The 18,401-nt window shown below is 36.2% G+C and overlaps 1 protein-coding gene across 1 annotated transcript; it reads left to right on the top strand.

Annotated features, from left to right (window-relative positions):
- The first annotated feature begins 1,950 nt into the window (after positions 1–1,950).
- On the top strand, positions 1,951–18,131 carry LIPI (lipase I). Its single transcript, XM_017839359.1, has 10 exons — positions 1,951–2,153; positions 5,154–5,530; positions 7,120–7,228; positions 7,882–7,983; positions 9,017–9,106; positions 10,702–10,869; positions 12,435–12,527; positions 13,893–14,004; positions 14,367–14,540; positions 17,843–18,131. Exons 1-10 carry the CDS (start codon positions 2,105–2,107, stop codon positions 17,928–17,930), a joined length of 1,362 nt encoding a protein of 453 aa, XP_017694848.1. The 5' UTR covers positions 1,951–2,104; the 3' UTR covers positions 17,931–18,131.
- Positions 18,132–18,401: the final 270 nt, after the last annotated feature.

The raw sequence follows: 18,401 nt of genomic DNA, 5'->3' as shown, positions 1-18,401 counted from the left end.
TATATATTTTTTAAGTGTTATTTTACAAAGGAGTTCATTTTCAGTAGTCCTCCTGATGACAACAATGTGAAAAATAATTATTAAATAATTTATTTTCCAAAGTGTAGATGGTGTCTTTTGCCTTGGTGCCCATATTTTCTAATGGATGATTAGTTACCAACTTGTTGAGTCTATTTAGAAAGGGATTATCAATTTACAGGAATAGCAAGCCTCAGTGTAGAGTAAATGGTGAGTTTTACATTTCTTCCACCACGTCAGAGTTTTTCTGTTTGTAATCCTTAGACAGCTTATTTTCATAGTTAAACATACTGCATTGCGAAAGATGGGTATGATTTCCTCTTGCCTGAAAGGGAGCAGCTCTCTTAAGCTAGTGGTTAGTGAAGAATTTTTCTGTAGAAGTGGCTTGAATTGTAAGAGAAATGAGAGTGGAATTTCCCAAGACTATGAAATCCTTGGGTGTAGAGAGAAGATTAGAAGGGGAAATACTATTTGCATGTGACCACAGATCAGCATATCAAGGTTTGTGTAAGAATTTGATCTTAATCTTGAAAACCACACTGTAATGTTTTTAGCTGTTATTTTATAAAAAACATTTGGGGGCCATTCTCCTACCTGTAAGTCATAGCAGTCTTGGACTGTAATAAAATGAAGTTTTTATATATTTTTTAATATTTTTTTTATATATTTTTTTTCAGTTTGAGTACTTAATAGCTATATTGTTCTAAGTGATACATAGTGTCAGGAGGGCTGTGCTTTTATAGTAATGGTTTGACAAAGTGCCAGAGATCTGAGACAAAGAGGAAATACAAATGAATTACAGGAGTGGTGGACTTTACTCCAAATAAAGTGACGCATTTGAGAAATTAAAACAAAACTTTAATAAGAGATCACTTGTTGAGCTGAGTGGATTTTCATACCAGCAGATATACTGCATCTTTTTCTCCTTGAGGCTGCCTTCAAAGCAGCAAAGCCCTTGAAGAGACCCCCTAAAGGCTGTGCACTGCAGAGGCTTGTGCAGCACAGCTCTGCTGAGCTGCTCAGACTCATAAAGCCAGCTGGAGAGACCGATCACTCAAAATTAAGTAATGAAACACACATACACACCCACACCCTTAACCGTTGTGGAAGGAAAGGAAGTGGATCCGGACTCTGTGTTTAGAAGCACTGTGAAGAAGGCACTTTGCAAAAAAAACCCTCACATTTCTAGGATGTATTTGCCCCGTATTTGAATGGTTATGGTATGTTTTCCTTTCTCCTGCACTGGAAATAATTAGGGACAGATAATTAGAGCATCCAGCTTTTGCATACGAATAATGCAGACTTCATCTGCCTCTTTGCCTCACCACAAACTTCAAAAAACTGTAATCTGGCCCCTTGTATTTACCCAGGGAATTGATTTGTAAGTAAATGAGCTTCACAAAAATAAATATTTATTCATCTGTTTTATTGCTGGGATACAGAGAGATTAAAGTCAAATGACAGCCAAAAGACACAGCAAATCAATGTTTAGGTGAGATTTGTGGGACTCCATCTCTCTTCCAGAGAGGCTTTCACAGACCTTCTCTGAAGTTAGATTAGAGAATGAATCTGTGCAAAAATCTCAGAAGACAATTTTGTGCAAAATTAATCCAAAGAGATACAGTTCTCAGAATTATTTTCAAGTTCTTATGAAAAAATGCTTCTGTCACCAGAATGACTTTTTGTTCTAAGTCCCTTTTGCCCATCTCAGTGCCCCTGATTGCAGTTCAGTGACACACTTAAAAAAAGAGACACAGTGGGTCTCTAATGTGATGCACCACTGGCTACTCCATTTCCTAAATTCCATGCGTGTAGTGTCAGTAATATAGAACATTGATTGCTTACATGAAAATCTGCTGATAGCCAGAGAGGGAAATAGATTAAAAATCAGTCACAACCCTTAAGGAAACCACCCTACCTACTGAAGTCATTCAATAGGAGGAGTCATGAATTGCAGAAGCTTGACAACAGCTTTACTTTCTTCACTTCATTAGTGTCATGCAGTTGTGTTAGAAATCTAGCGTGAGGAAACACTCAATTTACCACTTGTCTGTGGATATTACATATTGCTTTTCTCCATTTCCACATGCTGAAACTGTGTTTCTTCATCTGTTTGATATACTGGGTGAAATCAGGTAAGAACCATTAGTTTATTTGCAATCTTGGCTTTAATAAAACATTAAAAAAAATGAATCTTCCTTGATTTAAATTGGCCAAAAGAATAAGACTAAACCTTTCGAATTATGCCTAATGGAGCAGAAGATTAGTAAAGAAAATTCTATCACTTTGAAACTGAGAAGTAGGTTTTCATTTTAAAGTAAATAGAACAAAGCCAAAGCCTGGCTGTACTTTGCCCAGTGACACAGTCAGGTATGTGCACTTTGTACAAAGCAGAAATAGTCTTAATATGCTAATGTGAGTTAATTGTTTGTTGTTGGTTTGATAGGTGAACAGGTTTTTAAGTTATGTGTTATGCTTTTAAATCGTAAAATTTAGTCACAAAAAAGAGAGTGGACACTTGAGACTTTCCTCTTTTCAACCACAGAAGATACTTAAATTGCTTGCAAGAGTACGCAGGAATATTAGAATTATCTATTAACTTAAACTGCATGTGTGACAGCCCAGTGCCTGCGTGGATGTTCTGATTGTACAGATACAGTGAGTACTCCAACAAGTGTTCTCAAAGAGCACCTGGGTATTCCTTCCAGGAATAAGAGTTTGAAAAGCCTTCCCCGCTAAAAATTCAAAGTACTAAATATGTAAATCTAGTACTTATCTAATTTCACAGTGAAGATACTGTCTTTTCTTTTTTTGCTATTTACTTTTCAAATAACTTCTGTCATTTTTCCACCATAAGTAAATAAATTTCTTCCCTGTGACTTTTGCCAGCTAGTAAATAGGTTTTGTCAGTTAAAATAATTTGCTTGTGATAGATTTCTCACTCCTGTGGACCAGACTGTGTCTGGTTTATCTCACTGTCATTTCACTGGCTTTAGAAGAAGTAATTTTTATTTCTACCAACCAAATGATAAAAAAATCAAAATATTTATGTGGATATAGAACAATATCTTAGCATGAATCTTTTATACATTAGATACAAAGGGGTAAATTATAAGGATCAGTGATTAAACATTTATTTAAGGACAACACTAGGCAAAATTGAAAGAGTTTCATGTTTTACCTTTGAATCCAAGTAGCAAAACTATAATCAAGTGATTGTTTTTTATTTTAGCTTTGTAGATGACATTAGGGTAGCAGAATTTATATTTCAGTTTTATTATCATATATAATTATATGAAAACTAGAGATCAAATGTGACACATTGTATTAACATCTCATATCATGTCACATGTATGACATTTTACCAGGTTCTTGATCATTTTTTCCATGAAATTCAAGGCCACTGCAGCTGAACAGCTCTCAGTTTCCAAACATCTTTTGGATAAGTTCAAGCAATGAAATTAATTGGCTTCCTGTATCACTAGTTAGTCAATAACCTGTCCAGTAATTTCAGTAAAAGTTACCTAAATTTTTCAGTGTATAAATGAGGAGAACAGTGATCTTTATTTTGAAATATAAGTAATTGCACCTTTTCTCACACCTAATAATTGCACTTATTGTCATAAGGTGATGATAGGCATGAAACTTTCATTTGGTTGATTTGAGGCAGGCAGTTTGAGGCTATTTTTAACACTCTGTAACTTCAGGTCTGCTCTGGTTTTGTGGCTTCCAGCCCAGAGGTGACCAATCTAGTCATTGTAGATACATGGCTTGGCATTAGAGGTGATTGGTCTAGTTCCCTAAATTAGTGTATTAGCGTAGTACTGAACACATTTTTCAGATACCTTGTAAGCCACCTGCACTTGCCCTTCATGGCTTTATAAACTGGTGCAGGCTCACTGTCCTTCTCAGATGTGGTGGATTTTGTTCTGCCTGCTACGTGCTTGCTGGGAAAAGGAGAAGAGCTGGGAAAAGGAGAAGAGCTAGAACTTGTGACTCAAAAATTCTGAGAAACTCAGGTTACTTTTTAAATTATTTTTTAAGGAACCGAGTATGTACTATTTCTCTTCTGACTTTTGCTTTTAAGTTGGCTTGTTTCAGGAGTATTTTAATGACAGAAGAATTGGGAAAGGTGCCATCAAGAATCGAACGGACAAAAGTTTTGTGTAAAGTAACGTAGCCCACTCGAAGCCAAGAGACTGGCCCAAATTTCTTTGGCCAAAAACCAGGTGACACCACGGTGAAGATGAAGAGGCCTTAGGGAAGAACTGTGACAGGAGTCGGTGTTGTGCCAAGATCTGAAGTTGGTTTATCCCCACAATGTGACCTCAGTAGTCAAAGGATACTTTTTAAAGGGTTAACTTTTGTTGTTGATCACCAGACAGGGGAAACATTAAATCTTTTTAGACTTTCTTGAAAATCTTCACTGCTTGTAGACTGATCTACAGCTTAAGCTTGTACACCCCAACTATCTGAGTACAGACAGAAAAGCTAAATACTGCAGTTTGGCTTGTGCCATTATATACACTGACCTTAGAGTCTTATTTTTTCAAACTCAGAACCAGATCGTTTGTTTCTTCTTTTCTTGTTTCTTGTTTCTTGTTTCTTGGTAATGGTGCCCTTATAGTGATCCAAAACTATGAAAGGGTTCTAGTTCATCCCCATGTTGTCAGGCAGCTGTCTCTTATTGATAGGTCAAACAATTAAGGTCTAAACGTTGGCAGCTCTGCCACTCTGGCCCAAAGAGGAAGAAATAACCACACCAGTCTTCCTGTTTATACAACACACCCGTTGTGAAAAAATTCTGAGAACCTAAATTTGATGGTGAAGTAAATGATCTTATCAACACTGACTACTAATTTGTATCTATATGGAGAAAATATATTGTTCAGGAATAATTGAAATAATTTTGTATTTGAAGGGTTGAGAGGAGCATAGTGGTATCTGCAGAGTCATTAGTTAAACTGTGGCTCCTTGTTATCCAGTGAACTTTTTGTCACCTCATTCCAAACATCCGGAGTGAAGAAAATGGAAGTTCTCCACTTTCAGCAGAAAAATATGAAAAGAGAAGTGAAGAGATGGTATTTCAGCTGTTCTAACTCATCAAATGACTATAACATTTCCATCTTTTTCAGATGAGGAGAAAAAATGTCCTGAATTTACAGATCTTAATATAGGCAATGCTTTGTCTGGAACGGAACTCCGAGTGCAGCTACTCCTATACACCACGGACAATCCAGACTGTTCTGAGAGACTCATTGAGCACAATGTTACTGCGTCTGAGTACCTTAATACAGCCAAGAAAACAGTCTTTGTTATTCATGGCTTCAGACCGACCGGGTCTCCTCCAGCATGGCTAGGTGACATGAAAGAGCTTTTACTGTCTTCAGACGATATTAATCTCATTATAGTTGATTGGAATCGTGGTGCTACAACTGTGAATTACCTGACTGCAGTTGAAAACTGCAGAAAAGTTGCAGAAATACTGAAGAACTATGTAGACCAGATGCTGGTAAGGCAGAGTGTTGCATCTATTCTGAATAAGTTTCAAGAGAGTAGTTTAGGTGAGAATGGGTATTTGAAGTATGTCTAAAAAGAAATCCAGTAAACAATATCAAATGGCATTTCTTTATAGAAATATTTACTGAACTTACATGCAGTTATTACTGCATATCTCTAACTTCACCCGACTTTTTATTTCTCTTTCATTGAAGTGTGTCTGAGAGTGCATCTGATTTCTTTAGCCAGTTGGAAATTTTAGGCCTTCTAGAGAGAGTGAATGCACCAGTGGGGAGGTGAAGGGAGAACTATTCAAATAATATGCAGCATTCAAATTTTACAAAGGCTTTGCATTAGTCTTGTTACTATTAATCTAATATAATTAAATTTAATTTAAATGAAAAAGAAAACATTAACAGAGGTAGAAATATTAATTCTAAAATTATATAAACTTTTGACTCTAGAGGATGTTGCTGAAAACAATAGTTGATGCCAGTGGTCTTGACTGGGCTTTTGATTTTTTGCTTGATCAAATGAATAAAACATTATCATCTTGTTTGTGCTGTTAATCACTTGCTTTCTTCCATTCTCACCACTTCTTTTCTCAACCATTCTCAGAAATTTTCATTGTTGTGCAATAAGAAAAGATTCATGTGGAATTTGAGTAAAAAAACCTAACATTTTGAGAAAGGCTGAGGTGAAAGAAGAGAAAGCCTGAGAATCTGTCCTCTGGGACTAAATAGAGTGGTAACAATTTGTAATTATGCCAGTAAATTTATTGATATGGAATTAAAAAAAAAAAGGACTATAAGAACAGTATCCAATCCAGAGTTGGTTAAAAAGGTCTATTTTGCAAACTTCTTGATACAACTATTTAGTTAGTTGCTAGTTAAAGACTTGCCTGGTAAAACAATGACAGCATGTGCGAGTCGTCATGACTTTCACACTTACAAGCTATTGGGAGGCCTTTCTTAATTCATTTTGAGACATATTAATATGTCAGATGCTGTGTGTCATCTATCATTTTACAGGGATTCCAACAGGTCTGATGATATTGTTTCAGAATTCTTCAGTAGGTTTTGATTTGTTTGTTGTTTTTTTTTTTTTAATACTGCCTGGTTTGTAGACCGGGCATTTTAAGGCTTCCCAGTAGGTGTGTGTTTGGCACCATCATTCAGCAGTTGTGTGGCATAAGTATTTGTTAATGGTATTATGCTTGTAATTTATTTTATCGGAAGGATAAAGTAGGGGAAGGTTTTTTTACCTAGTTCATAGTTTTGGTTCATCTTTCTTAAATCTGATAAATGTCTTCCTCTTCCCTCCCCTGCTCCCCTTTTAACTAGTGTGACATTTCAGGAGAAATGTGACTCAAGCTTCCTTTTTACATTTTACTAGTTAAAGAATTTCACAATTACTGCACTTTAACTAATACAGCATTGCATACTGAAAAGAACTTTGTAATTTCCACTTTTTTTTTACTGTTAGAAAGTTAGAAATATAACTGAGAGTAGCGACAAAAAGTGAAAACTAAATCAGTCTACTGATTTCTTTTCAGTTAACTCTGTGTGTGATTGTGGCTTTGGTGTTTTTTTCCCATGATAGGTGCATGGAGCTTCTCTTGACTCTATACATATGATTGGAGTCAGTCTTGGGGCTCATGTGGCTGGTTTTGTTGGCCAGAAGTATAATGGCAAACTTGGGAGAATTACAGGTAAGTTTTTTTTAATCCCAATACACATATTCTATTGTACCTTATATTGCCATAGCTGCCAATCACATAGATGCTAGCACTGAAATATTGACAAATTAGAACTGACTATTTATTAACATACATGAGGAAAAAAGTATCCCTGGTAGGAGTTCAAGAAATTGTGGAAGTCTGCCTTCTGGACATAAATTACAGGTTAAATTTTCCAACCTGTTTAGTCTCTCAAATGAAAATTGAGTGCTGCATCTAAATGACACTTAACTTAAATACTATGCTATGTGAGTTTCTGAATAGTTATATAGTGCATTTCATTTTTATGAAGTGCATAATAGGTATGGTATTTTCTGGGGAAAATGACAAAATTAATTGTCCTGATTTGATTCCTCATGCTGTTGGCTTATATTAATCTGGATAAAATGGGAGATGAGCACAACTAATTAGGAAGAGAGAGAAATTAAGATATGGGTTGATCAGTCTTGTCATAGAAACCTTTGCTTTGCTTAGCAAGTTGAACAGAAGAATTGTGCTGGGTTTTATTTTCGTTTTCATGCCAGGAAAATTAAGTCATTGATAAATAATGCTCAAATGTTAGTATTTAATATATCTGTACAGGAACAGAGGCCAGAATTTATAATGTTAGTGTTGTTTTCATTTAGGTCTTGATCCAGCGGGCCCTTCATTCACTCACGAGCCGCCAGAGGGGAGACTGGATCGTACTGATGCACAGTTTGTTGATGTAATTCATTCAGATACTGATGGTAATGACACAGCCTTAACTTTCCTTTTTCAGCTTGAGGAAAGGCAGGAAAGCAAAAGAGAAGGGACAAGCTTTTTCAATAACAGCCAAAAAGTGCTGCAGAAGTGTATTTTTTGTTATCGGTAACATTCCTTTGCTGTTCTAATGTGTGTGAACACAGAGGCTGTAAGCACGTGATTGTCACTGAATTAATCACTTCTGAGACAGCCAGTCTCAGCTGTATCACGTCAGTATGCTACAGAGTCACTGCTTAAAATTCTAAATCATATTACTGTAAGGTTAAAATGAAGAACATTGTAAAGTCTGCTTTATCCGTGCTTTAATCTAGTTTAATTTTTTCCTCACAACCATAAGTAAACCTTTCAAACCTACCACACTTGTTGCATTATTTCCATAGTTTCACATCAGTTTCTTTAATAATATTAAAAATTAAGCATTTTACTACACAAATTTATATGTGAAGCTGCAAAATACCAATTTTTGTAATGTTCCGATTTCGTGAATAAGGATAATGTATGGTAAAAAGGAAGGTAGGTCAGATTGAATTAAATCTTACTCATGGAATCTTGTTTACTTTTATAGGACACAGACAGATTTTTCTACTCTGATATACTGCTTATATTAGTGTACTTTGGAATACAATATGCCAAAAATGGAAAATCTTACTCAAATGAAAATTTCGTTTGAGTAAGAATTTTGGTTGCTGGAGAGAACATGAATTTCATAAATTTCTTTGTGTAAATAATGTCTCAGCTATAGCTGCTTCTGTTCTCTCTCTTTTGTGGCAGTAGGAATCTTGCACAAATTTGTATACATTTGTGTATAGCATTTTTACTTATGTATAATTTTTCTTAAAAAGAAAAAACTCCTCAGACTTAACTCATAATATGACTTTGATTTACAGAAATAAAGAACGGTATAATCACAAAAGTTTTCTTTAAGACCTCCATGTTATTTTGTAGTGAATGTTATGATAATTAATTGGCTTCATAATTCTGTTTACGGTTTTCTGATTCATGATGTTCTTACTTTAGCACTAGGTTTCAAGAAACCTTTAGGAACCATTGATTTCTACGCAAATGGAGGAACGGATCAGCCTGGTTGTCCAAAAACAGTTTTTGGTGGTAAGTAAGAATGTGTTTAATTAACGAGAAGCGCTTGAGGTCAGATCAAAAAAGGTTAAATTGAATTGAATGTACACTGCACATATTGGGAATAGGGGAGCTGAAACAATTGTACTCTTTCCTTTCATCCCAACTCAGCAAATGAGAAATAACAAAGACATTTTACACTGGTTTTTGAAATATGAATCTTCCTATGGGCATACATATTCCACCATATCTTTAATATTGGTATGGTGGAATTATGTTATTATATTATATACACAATCTGCATGTCGTGATCATTATTTTTCCGTGGTTATATATGGCTAGACATGGATGAACATGTTTGTATCGAAGTGGTTTGGTCTGGATCACTTGCATATGACATGGAAGGGAAGGTTTCCAAGTCTTCACTCTGTCTTAGGTTCCTGCTGGTCAGCAGTGATGAACTAGGCTTTGGACAGGTCCTTTAGGCTCTAGGATGGAAAGCGCTTTAAGAAAAGATCTTTTGCTGCAGAATTTTGCTCATTTCAAGCTCCATAAATCTTAGGCAAGGTTGCTGCCCATCATTTTTGTTTACTCTTTTTGGATGTGTTTGTTTCTGTATGTGTTTCTTATTGCTAATCCACACAGTGCTGCTACCAATTAGACTGGCTGCAAAGGCACAGGGCTTTACCCCTTGTGTGTCTGTGAGCATGGGAGAATCCCTTAAGACTCAGCATCATCTTCATCTGTATAATTCTCATAGTTTGTTTTGTTAGGAGAGGAAGTAATTTATTACCCCAGACAACTAGAGAGAAGAATCCCTCAAGTGTTGCTCATGGTAATTTTTGTGCCAAAATTGCCCGCACTGAATGCAACAAGGCAAATTTTAACTCAGACTCGTGCTTTATAACAAAAAACTCTGTAAGTTTGATAGGATTTAACAGACTATTTCTTACAAATAAAACCCTGTAGCTTATCATCTGTGTCTATAATATTCAAAATAGTCCCTAGTTTTTTTTTTCTTGCGTGTGTGTATCCCCTCTATACACTTGGTGTTCAACTAACCAGGGAATAAAAAGCGGGGCTAATTAAGAATGACTTTGGGAAAGGGGATTGCTTAAGTAGGAGAGGTGAGTGGCAACAGCAGCAGTGGCTACAGCAGATTCTGGTGAGCTGAGCACCAGTCAGGCTGAGCAGGGAATTGCTGGAGTCAGAGAAACCCAAATAACAATTAAGAGAGACCTTTCAGGAACTGGCCAGGTTCCAGTAGATCTCACAAGCTGCGCTAGTGTCGGGACAAGGGGCGATGGTTTCATACTGAAAGAGAAAAGGTTTAGATTAGATATTAGGAAGAAATTCTTCACCTGGAGGCTGGTAAAGCACTGGCACAGGTTGGCCAGAGAAGTTGTGGATGACCCATCCCTGCAAGTGTTCAAGACCAGGTTGGATGGGGCTTGGAGCAACCTAGACTAGTGGAAGGTGTCCCTGCCCAAGGCAGGGAGGTTGGAACAAGGTGATTTTTAAGGTCCCTTCCAACACAAACCATTCTATGATTCTACTTTCCCAACACTTTTTCTTCATTAATAAAAATGATTACATATTCTTTTCTTTTTTTTTTTTCTTTTCTAAAGGAATTCAGTATTTTAAGTGTGACCATCAAAGAGCTGTTTTCCTCTTCTTATCATCTTTGAAAAGAAAGTGTGACATAATAACATATCCTTGTAATTCTTACTTGGATTACAAGAGAGGAAAATGTGTTGATTGCAATGCTTTCCAGCCGATGTCCTGTCCAGTACTGGGTAAGTGTTACAATATCTGCTCTGGGCTGGGTGAGACTTTTTGGGAAATCCAGACTTGCTCTTCCTGGGGTTATTCCAGTGATCTGTAGGATCATGTAGAGCCTGATCACATCCAGAGCTGCCAACAGCTAAAGTAGTTTAAAGTTCATGGCTTTGTCTACTTTATAGTTATCTCTGTTAGACACAGGTGCTGAATGTTCCTAATCTTTGATCATTATGCTTTCCAGACTGAAATGGGTTCAGAGTGTTTCCCTCTCTCTACAGAGAGATTGCTTCTACTTAGTTCATCACTTCAGGCTTCCAAAGTGTGTTATCATCCCTAGAGTATTTTTGGGTTTTATTTAGGAATTTGTTTATAGCAACCTTAGAGATCCTGTGACTCTTCTTTTGGAATCAAATTTTGATTTGGAAATGATTTTAGTTGTTTGGAGTTTTATTGCTCTTAGAGAGGATCTGGGGACAGTTTGAAAAGATCTAGTCTGCAATAGTGTGAGCATTTTCTAGTTGGTAGGGTTTTCTTAAGAATGAAATTTCAGAAATACTTAATTAGAAGTTAAGTTTCAATTTGTACTTTGTCTTTTTTAACATGCTTACACTAGGATGTGGACCCTACCTTAGTTAGATCAGGTTCAAAGAAGAAACATAAATAGATCTATATATTATTTCATAATAAAACCCAACCATAACAGGACCTTATAATAGGGCAGAAAGACTCCAGGACTTTCCCAGCATGGTTATCAGCCATGCCTGATGCACTTACACAGAATACCCAAGCTAGAGGTGGAGAAATATTTCACCAGTCAGCTGCCAAATTTGTGTTTGGTTGTTGTTTTTTTTTAAGCACTGTAAAAAAACTATGGAGAAATGGCAGGTAGCTGAATCTGGGAACTGAGAGCAGAAGCAGCAGCCTTCTACTGCAATCTTTCCTGCTTGCTGCCATGCGGTGGCAGCTCTGCAGCCTGGAACTAGCTCTCCTTGTCCAGTTGAGGTAGAGAAATCAAGAGAGAGAGAACACAATCCTCCATTCTAGAAACAAGGACTGTTATCAAGCCCCAAACACAATGACTGTAGAACTGTATAAAATTCTTTCTACATTAAATCCATAAGCTTAGGAGGTTTACAAACTATGTAATATTTTATTAAATAATATCTACAGTTATAGACTAAATAGTTTAAAAATATTTACTTCATGATTCAAAAGAGAAGGGAAAGCTGTTCTGTATCTGTTCTCTGCAAATATGTGCACTGCTTTTTTTGGATTTGTTTTTGTAATAGTGCTCTGTAAGCACTATTTTTTGGAATTAGTACTCTAGAATAAATAGATAACTGTTACAAAATGACAATTTTGGTGATACTACTATATTAGAGGAATTAAACACTTGCATAATACATTCTGTTATACTCCGGCGATTCCCATATTTTCCAGGCCAATTTTCTTTCTCAGAGAATATATGAGAAAACTGAAGCCAAATTTTTCACTTTGGGTGAGATTCTCTTGTGTAATTCTATGTGTATCATGATTTTGCTGAATGTCTGAAATGAAATATTTAAACTTTGGATTTCAGGTTATCATGCTGATAGATGGAAAAAATGGTTGATAGCAAATAATTCGCCAACAAAAGCTTATTTTGATACCTCGGACCAAGATCCATTCTGCAGTGAGTGACTGAATACACACATAAAAACTCTTCACAAAAAGTTATGCTTGTTGTTTGTTAGGTGATCTGGAGTGAAAGTGTGTTAGAAGTAGAAAGTCAGTGTTAGCCTCTTCGTAAAATGGTGTAAAAAAGCATTGCTGAAGGAAAACAAATATTCTGGGGTGGGGGTGGTAGAAGAGAGAAAAGAGGGAGAGAAATCTTATCAGACATAGAAGGAGGCACAAAGAAACAGAATGAGAAATATTGTAACAACAGCATAAATATAAGGGAAAATCTGCAAAGTCAAGAAGTAAATTATTCTACTAAACCAGCCTGAAAAAAGAGAGTATTGATTAGTTAAATCCTAAGAATTACCTTAGATATTTGGTAACCTGAGGAAATAGAATAAACAAGAGGTCTTAAAAAGAAGTGAAACAGTAAGCCTGAGCAGGACAAGCTTTTCATACAAGGTGAGGCTTGGTCTTTTAGGAGACATTGTTAAAAAGCAACATGCCAAAAAAAAAAAAAAAAAGAAGTTTTAATTGTGTGTACTGTGGGAGCACAGTTACAGTATTTTTGATGGTTACGGAAGTATGGTAGGAGGCCAGGCCAGGTTTCTGAGGGCACAGCAGAGCAGATCATCTTCTGCCCAGGTACCCAGTCTGTTTTCCTGAAGCTGTGGTCCTTCCAGAGTAGGGGGATCTAGGGATAGAGTGTGAGAAAGCGCCTGAGATCCCTCTTCTCTTCTCTTCTCTTCTCTTCCCCAGGCTTCCCCATGACTTTTTCTAGAATCCACACAGAGGTTTTGGCAGGTTGATTTCTCTGAGGGAAGGCTGCTTGGAGGACCTGTCCTGCCAAGCAAGGCATGGGAATGCCTTCAGCTTTTACCTGCTGATTAATCAGCTCACCCAACTAACTGGCCACTTTGCCCCTACATAAAGCTTCTGCCAATGCTGTTCTTCCCCTCTCCCTGAAAATGTACCTCAGCTGTTTTCTGAGTAGGTCACTTTTGTGGGTAACACAAGAGTGCTGCTACACTGACAGCTCAAATATCTCCTCTTTGCCAAAACCTGAAGGTGCTAGTTAGGGCTTAATTTTATGTTTTTTTCCTTAGGCAGCACAAACTCTTCATGCTAATTTTGGTGACAGCTTTCTGATGCACATCCTGTCCATGCAAGGACTGGAGGAAATAACACACTAATTATACAGAAATCCAAGTAGCCATTTAGTAGAAGCTAATTTCTGTCGATAGCTTTCTTATTCTTCTTTGAATTAGTAGCTTAAAAGTATCATCATCCAGTGGATACTTTTAACAGGGTGATAATAACAACTGTATCTTGTTGAGGTCATTTTTTGACTTCCATGGTTTTCTATTTCTTTTTGCAGTGTACAACTATTTACTGGACATTACTACCTGGAATAAAAGCATTAGAAGAGGTTTCATTAGAGTTAAAATAACAGATTATGCTGGAAACACAGCAGAATCAGAGATGAATAGGTATGCTGTGCTTTGTCACTTTATAGGACTATTTTCTCACTTTATAGGACTAATTTTCTGACTTTCATAAACCTTTTAACTTGTTAACTTGTCAGTTGAAAAAGTATCACGAAGTTGATAACACCTGGCCATGGCACCTTTTCCTGAATATGCTCAGTGTAAGAGGTAATGCCTCTAATACTGAAATGGTCCTTTCCCAGGTCCTTGCATGGAACTGGTTTGAATCCAGTTCTAGCTGTCCTTGTTCTGAATGCTCGAAGTTGATGCATCTTGCAAGATTTCTGATCTTAATAGTAATGCTTAGCAACAATGAATATTATTCAGCTAACAAAAACCTGACTAGAAATAATATTTTTTTTTAGTGAAGCTTCAACATTTCAGCAATACAAGAGAGTCAGAATACTAACTGGATTTTACCAAGACATTGAAAAAATATCAAAAATTTCCTTGACCTTTTCTACAAAGACTTTAATAGGCCCAAAACACAAGCTTAGGATTCTCCAGATGACCCTGAAATCTCTTAATAATCCGGAAAGGTAAGTGTTTGTCATGTATTAAAGTTGGGTATCCACTAAACTGCTTGGGATATATCCTCGGGAATGTGCATTTCCCTGTACTGATTGTTTTTTAACTGCATATTCTTAAGTGCATGAATGTTCTTCTCATCCTGCTGATGATCAAATTTGTCCTGTGGAAGAGCTGCTCTGTACATTAACATTTAGTGCACAGCACCCCTGTATTTGAGATGTCCTACATGCTGCTCGTCACTGCAGGCTGCTGCTGCTGTCTGCTCACAGCACACTCTCAAGGACCAGCCTGACTCACACCTGCATGGTTAACTTCTTCTCCATAAGATAAATCCCATTAAGCACTTTTCTGATTTTACTCATGTGTCTGTACACAGCTTTTCACACTCAGGTATGAAATGGGACTCTTAAGTTACTGAGTGACTGGAACAGGTTTTTTGGTCTTGTTGCTGAAGGTAAAGACCTTCTAAGACCAGAACACAGTCTATATCTGCTTACACTTAAAATTAAATAATCTGCTTTTTTTTTTTGTAATTGAATTAATTATTTCTTGTTTAGAATACTTCATCAATATTACCATATGTTCATTTTTTAAACCTCCAGAGTCACTTGTACAGTAGCACTAGCAATTAAATTTTATATTTGCATCTTGTGAAAATAGCATATTACATGGAATAGGTAAGAAATATCCAGTGTACTTTATTTGAGAGTTGTTAATTTGTTTCTTATGAATGGAAGATTCAAGAAAGTCAGAATTTAAAATAAAAACCTAAAAATGGTTATCAAATAAGTAATGCGTGAGAATAATATTACAATACAAGTAAGTCTTAAGTCAGTATATTTTGTTAACTTAAGATATACTATTTAAGGCTTTCTGATGTGGTGTGTGATAATAATCTAGTAGGAATTGGGTATTGATACTTGGTAAAAGTTATAAAACCTTGTTATATTAATCTGTTTTATATTTATGGAGAAAGGGGAGGAGATGGATGGGAGAGACTTAGGAAGAAACAAAACACTCAGTAATCAAAATAGTACCCCAGAATGTAAATATACTTGACTTTATTAACTTGTTGAAGGTCATAAGTCTAAAGCTCTCAGTGCACTGGCATGATTTTATTTAAAAGCATTTGGTGATGAGAGATGGTCCAAGTTCTAAATCACATTTCAATTTTACTTCTCAGCCTGATGGTGATAAATCAGAAAATATATTTCATGTAAGTCTGTCAGCATTTGGGAGTTTTCAGATAGTGATCTAGCAAATAAGAAAGGTTTTCAGGGAACAGCCCTCATTGGGTTTGAGTTTTCATTCCTGTTAGTCTGCCTTTTGTTAGTTTAAAAGTAAAATGCACTTGATATGCTTTAATACAGGATCCACTGAAGTCCTACACATGGAGCCTCATCAGATTGCAGTCATATCGACATGTTAGATACTTTTAGATAGCAATGAAAAATAGTGCATTGAATCAGAATGTAAAGGGAATTTAAATGCAGATGTTACAACACTATTGGTTGGCATAATTACATAATTGCTCATTGTAATTATAATTACCTGTATTTACCTTAGTTTCATATAATTACAACAATTACTTGAATACAGGATGATCAACTAGAAATTACATTGAAAATATTTAAATTATTCTAAAGAAAGTAATAGGTAAAAACCAGGGGGCAAGTGCAGGGATAAAAGACAACAGGATTCTCTGTCTCCCCAGATCTAGGTTAATAGCAAACTGTGGGAGTTTGGGGAATATCACTGACAATTGTCAGTTTGTCTGCTAGGCTGACTATACACTATCCACACAGATGGTGTGTGAATTTGGAAGTGCTAAAAGATACATATAATTTTCAGACTCTTCTGGATTCTGAGATAAATCATTTCTGCTCTCCCATGAAACCAGAAAGCTTTGCTAACTTGTGCATGTTCAGCTGTCAGCTATACCAAAGAGCTTATGATCCTGTCAGTCAATTCAAACTCAATTGATGGGGAAGGTGAATGTCTCAAAGATGCTTAGCCCAGACACCTTTGGGTTTTTTAACAAAAACAAGAACAGTGATAATAAAAAAGACCTTATTATTACGTCTTTTTAAGAAAAGCGTGTGTAATGCCCATGTGTTTTAGTAGACAGCAGAGAAGCCACATGGGGTGAGGGATTATGAAAGCCTCACCTAACAAAAACATTATTAGTGTTTTGCTCCTTGCTCAGGGCTGCTCTCCTATAAGGCATTCTTGGTACTCAATAACCACAAGCTGAGACAGACTGCACTTCAAATGAGATACAATATGTTGGAAATCATATGCTTTTATTTCTATAATTCATCATTATGGTTTGTCTAGGTATTTTGTCCCCTGTGGCTAGATAAAAATAATACTACAAAAATAATATAATAGTAAACCATTAAATTTAAATCAAAACGAATTGTGAATAAAGGACTGGATGAAATTCTATTTCACTGTATGCTACATCCCAGGCTAAGGTTGGGTATTGTGTGGTATAACCACATCTGTGAGTTCAGAGCAACAGAGAAGATAATTTTAAATAAAATAAGTATCATAGCTTGTATGCCCTTAGAGATGCCATCAGAGGATGTAGCAGTCGCTTGTTCAAACCATCTCTCACAGTTCATCTATAGCAGTGCATGAAGGGCAGAAATGTGACCTGCCTCTGCCCTAAAAGGCATTGCATCTATTTTGACCTCAAAAAGTGATATTTTGTGTATCCGTGATTCCCTTTGTGACCTCTTTATATGTTTGTGTAGTATTATGCAGTTCTGAGTTTTCTAGGTGTTTAGAAGACAAATGACTCTCTTGCACTGAACTTTCTCACACATGCTGCCATTGCAAGGGAAAAAGAAAATATTGTCATGTAGTTTTCTACTTTCCTCTGTGAAATGGAAGCAGAGACACTTTCCTACCTAGGGAACTTAAAATAAATTATTCAGGCCCAGAGTTAACAGGAATTGTGCAGATTTTGTGCCATGGTGCTAAAGAGTTATTCTGGATGCAGATTAATAGCTATAATGGATGAAATGCTGCATATTCATACTTAAGACTAGTGTGATACACTTCTTACTCCTGCCACTTTGCACCATCCAGCTGACGTATGGTAGTTTTTCACAGTCTGGCAAAACTACTCTAGGGATGCATAAAATAGAACAAGAAGTGTCTTCTTGTCTGAGTTTACACTCTGAGTACCATCTCTGAGAGCTTGTAAACACTGGAGGTTTAATAATTCATATACAGGAACATTTTTCTGTTAATGTTAACTTTTTTTGTTGTGCAATTTTTTTTTCTTTTTCTACTTTTGTAGGTTGCAGCTGTGCAGATATGATTTTGTACTGATGGAGAACACTGAACTGACCTTCAAACCTATCCCTTGCTCTGAGAAGGGTACATGAAGAGCTACTGCTAACTTAATTTTTCTTACAGCAGTGACATTTTGGTGCTTCCTGAGGATAAAGACTGCAATGAGAAAGAAAATGAGATAAGCTAGATTTATTTTCAAGTCTACCTGGTAATATGCATTAGGCTGAAATTAATTGAGAAGTTTGGACATGTATGTGTTTGGGAAATTATTCAAATAAAATAAATGTATCATGGTGGAGAATGTACAATGGTCTGTTCATCATTGTTTGTTAGCAGTGAAGCAACTACTGAATTAAATATGAATTATCTGCATAATTCTGGCACATTATTTGTCTTATGTATATTTAATTATTTATTATTTGTAATGGCTTTTACATGGAGACATAATTATCTGTCTACTAAGTGAATTTAATATACTGCATATGTGATCTATAGATCTAATGCACAACAGTTTTGCTGTGCTGTGTTCATTGGATAAATGAATTCACATTTTCTCATTATGT

This window comes from Lepidothrix coronata, unplaced genomic scaffold (assembly GCF_001604755.1).
Source record: "Lepidothrix coronata isolate B3197 unplaced genomic scaffold, Lepidothrix_coronata-1.0 Scaffold404, whole genome shotgun sequence".
In the NCBI taxonomy this organism is placed as follows: domain Eukaryota; kingdom Metazoa; phylum Chordata; class Aves; order Passeriformes; family Pipridae; genus Lepidothrix; species Lepidothrix coronata.
The sequence above is the reverse complement of the archived record's forward strand: the minus strand, read 5'-3'. Positions and strand labels throughout refer to the sequence as shown.